The sequence below is a fragment of the Alligator sinensis genome, unplaced genomic scaffold (genome assembly GCF_000455745.1).
Source record: "Alligator sinensis unplaced genomic scaffold, ASM45574v1 scaffold322_1, whole genome shotgun sequence".
NCBI lineage: Eukaryota > Metazoa > Chordata > Crocodylia > Alligatoridae > Alligator > Alligator sinensis.
This window is the reverse complement of record NW_005842154.1, coordinates 1,118,974-1,122,322: the sequence shown is the minus strand read 5'-3', so window position 1 is coordinate 1,122,322 and position 3,349 is coordinate 1,118,974. Positions and strand designations below refer to the sequence as shown.

Below are 3,349 nucleotides of genomic sequence, written 5' to 3'. Positions count from 1 at the left end.
GGACTGGGGGGACCGTGTCTCGTGCAGGGGAGGGTACTTTATACTGCACATGCTTATGGCCTGCTGCCCTTGCAGACCATGCTAGTCTTGTATCCAAATGCACCTGTTCTCCCCTCTCACAGGGTTCTTTGTGTAAGGATGGCCCTGGGAAAGATGAATGCCTCCATTCTAAGTCTGAGGCCTGAGAGTTGTATGTTGGGGCCTTTGGATGCCCCTGAGTGTCAGTCTCACTTCCCATCCCCAGAATGAGGCAGGTACTGCTTGTCTGCCTCAGCAAGGTGCTGAGGATTTGCTGTTGTGCCCTTGCTATGGGCTGCCTCCTGGCTTTCCTGGGCTTGCCTGCCCAGCTGCAGGAGACTGTGCATGTTAGGCTGGAACAGGGCTTATAAAAACTTCATAGTCTATTTTGGAGTGGTGCTTGTGACCTGAAGGGGGCCTGTTGCCCTCATACACCAAGCATGCATTCCTTTTCCTGCCTGTAAAGTCCAGGACTGGCATGCAGGTATACTAGAGCAGAGTCCATCATGGGGCCCGTTTCCCACCCCAGCGGGTTCTTGCTTTGTGTCAGCTCTGGATGCTGGGAGGGCTCTGCTCCATGTCCCAGTTTGTTCACTCTGGTCGCAGCATGTATGAGGGAACATATTGTTTGCCTGCTGTGCCTTTGGCCAACATGGAGATGAAGTGCCTTGGCACTAATATTTGCCTGTCAGGTCAGTATGTTTTGGGACTGACTTCAGCAAATGTCATCATGTGGCCACTGTTTGTTCCTTCTCTGGTTCTGTGGTGTGTGTCTGAACACCTCAAGCTGCAGCTCTGAGGTTTTGAGCTAGGTAGATGCTGCAGCTGAGTTGGGTCTGCTGGGGTCAGTGCATTAGCAAAGGAGGGCACCCAGCCAAGTGGGGCAGGAAGGGACTGTCGATTTCAACACATGCCACTTTCCCCTTTGTGGCACTGATCCTAGCAGTGCTGTATTACTGATGAGCTTATAACTGGCAGGAGTACCCATCTCCTGTGGGGCTTTAGTGGCACTTCTCAGAGGAACCAGGGGCTAGGGCCAGATTCCAAGAGGGTCCCATGAAGCTTCTCTTGTGAGTCATGCTTCTCTGCTGAATAGGTTTGTGTTGCTTTTGCATGGTTAAATAGCAGCTGCATTCCACCTTGGGGAGGCCGGGGGGGAGAGAAATCCTTCTGTGTCCCTCTGACCTCACAGAGGTGCCAGTCAGTGATAACATGCAGGGAGCTTGGGGACCTATGGTGAACAGGAATCCCTGTGGACAAGGGCTGCTGCCGCTGCCTCCTGATGAGCAGGCTGAAGGACTGATGTTTTTCTGGAGGCATTCCAGACCAGGGGGACATTTGCCTTGGAGGCTGCATCCATGACTCCCTCCTGTTGGCTACTGCCATGGAGAAGTATGGAAATAAGTCATGCGGGGGGAGCAGGACAAATATAACATCCACAAGACGCAAGAAACTTCCCTGAATTTGTCAGTCCTTTTGTGTTACTAACAGAAATCAATGTCTTCTTTTAAGCGGCTGTTAAGCCAGCCTGTCAGCCTGTTAGCAACGTGCTGCTCTAGCAGTCTAAATAATGGATGACTATTGTTTCCTGCTGGAGCTACTGGCTAACCTGCCTCTCTGCCTGCCTCAGGTTGTGTCATTACCATTTCTGGACGCATGACCTTCACCAGCAACAAATCCATGGAGATCGAGGTCTTTGTGGACGCAGACCCTTTTGTGGATGAGCCTCAAGAACGATACCGAGCTGTTAGCGCCTTCTTTACCTACGTGTCCCTGAGCAAGGAGGGAAAGCCTCTTCCTGTCCCACAGTTGGTGGTAAGAGCTGTTGAATGCATTTGCTTTGGTGCTGCAGGGTGCCAAGCAGTGCAGAGGATTGCCTGTGGTGCAGGTCCCACGCGTTCCTTTGGGTGCTCCTGCAGGGTCTGGTGAAGAGCAATGCAGGATGAGGCATTTTACAAGGGGATGAGCCATGGTATCTGGGGCCTGGAGGGCCAGAGGGTTTCATGGTTAACATGAGGCAAAGCATGTTGAGACAAAACCCCACCGGCCTCTCTGGGGCTCTCGGCATCAGGAGCCTGCAGCTTTGAACACCTGTGATGGGCACAGACTGCCAAACGGCCTCCTTGGCTGGGGGTTGGTGCCAGGTACCTGACTGTATGCACTAGACTGGGGCCTGTGCAGGCTACTAGCTGGCATTAGCCACTCAGGTCAGGGGTCCTGCTGCTAGGGGGGGCAGAGCACATCTTTGGTCCTTTGCTATTTCTGCTGAGAGGGCAGGAGACCCCAGGCCCATCCAAAGGGCAACTGACTGCTCCCTCATGAGGGACGTCCTCGGTGGCTCACCGGGGGACACTTTGAAAGGATCCAAATCCACATGATCTCCCCCACCCTTCACATGTCACCCTCTCTGCCTGCTTGTCAGAGTCCTGCCAGCATGGCCACGCATTGGCTGCCTGCTGTTGCTTTTTGGCCTTTTATGCCTCACTGCGACAGTGCCATTTAGCCTCACTAACCTCTGCCTAACCTGCGACCATGTACTGTGATGTGGGGTTCTCCTGCTTACCATTGCCTCTCAGCTGAGCAGCCTTCCAGGTGTTTTGCAAAGGTTTGATTTCCCTGCCCCATGCAAACTGGTGACTGCAGAACTGCAGGCATTCTTGGGAGCCTGGTTGCTAGGGACCACGGCCTCGCAGGCTAGATGTTTTTGGCAGTGCCTGTTGCTGCTGTTTTTCCTGGGGATGCTATGGGATATCTTTGCTAAGTGCTTAACGCTTCTTGCCTTTACTGCTCTTGAATGTATTCCTTTAAACACTGCACATGTCAGCTCTGTGGTGCAAGGGCAAGGGGATGATAGGCCCCTTGTGCCGTGTTTGTTGAAGCCTGAATATTTTGTGTACTTTAGCTTTGTGCAACATTCTTTGGGCTTGGTTGTCCAACAGAACCTCTCCCCTGGAATTATTCAGCGGAAAAAATATAAGCATAAGTATTTCCAGAGCTAGCCAAGTTCTGGTGTCAAGATGGAACTGGGGAGCTTCCCTGTTCCCCATTAAGGAGAGCTGGTGTTTGGGCTTGTCTGCCTCCTTTCTTTTTAATTAAAAAGAGCTTAAGTTGGGACTGTAATTAACGAAGGAGTCCAGAGCCCTCCGAGTCAGAGCCAGTTCCCTGCTGCCTGCTGATTCTACCCCAGGCCTCCTGTCTGTTTTAGCTTTCCTGGTCCACCCAGCACTTTGCTGACTCCAGATTCAGCACTGATGACTTGGCTTTGTTTCTGTAGAGTATCTTACTCCACGCATATCCCCTTCACACTGTGCTCATCAGTGTTTTGAAGCAT

At 52.2% G+C, this 3,349-nt stretch overlaps 1 protein-coding gene across 5 annotated transcripts in view; it reads left to right on the top strand.

The window, feature by feature from the left end:
• ACOT7 (acyl-CoA thioesterase 7) overlaps window positions 1–3,349 on the top strand; it is an 81,672-nt gene that overhangs the window by 65,767 nt on the left and 12,556 nt on the right. For all 5 annotated transcript variants that reach the window (XM_025206380.1, XM_025206379.1, XM_025206378.1 and 2 more), the window contains exon 8: window positions 1,649–1,833. In XM_025206380.1, coding sequence (XP_025062165.1) covers window positions 1,649–1,833 — 185 coding nt within the window. The remainder of the gene's footprint in view (window positions 1–1,648; window positions 1,834–3,349) is intronic.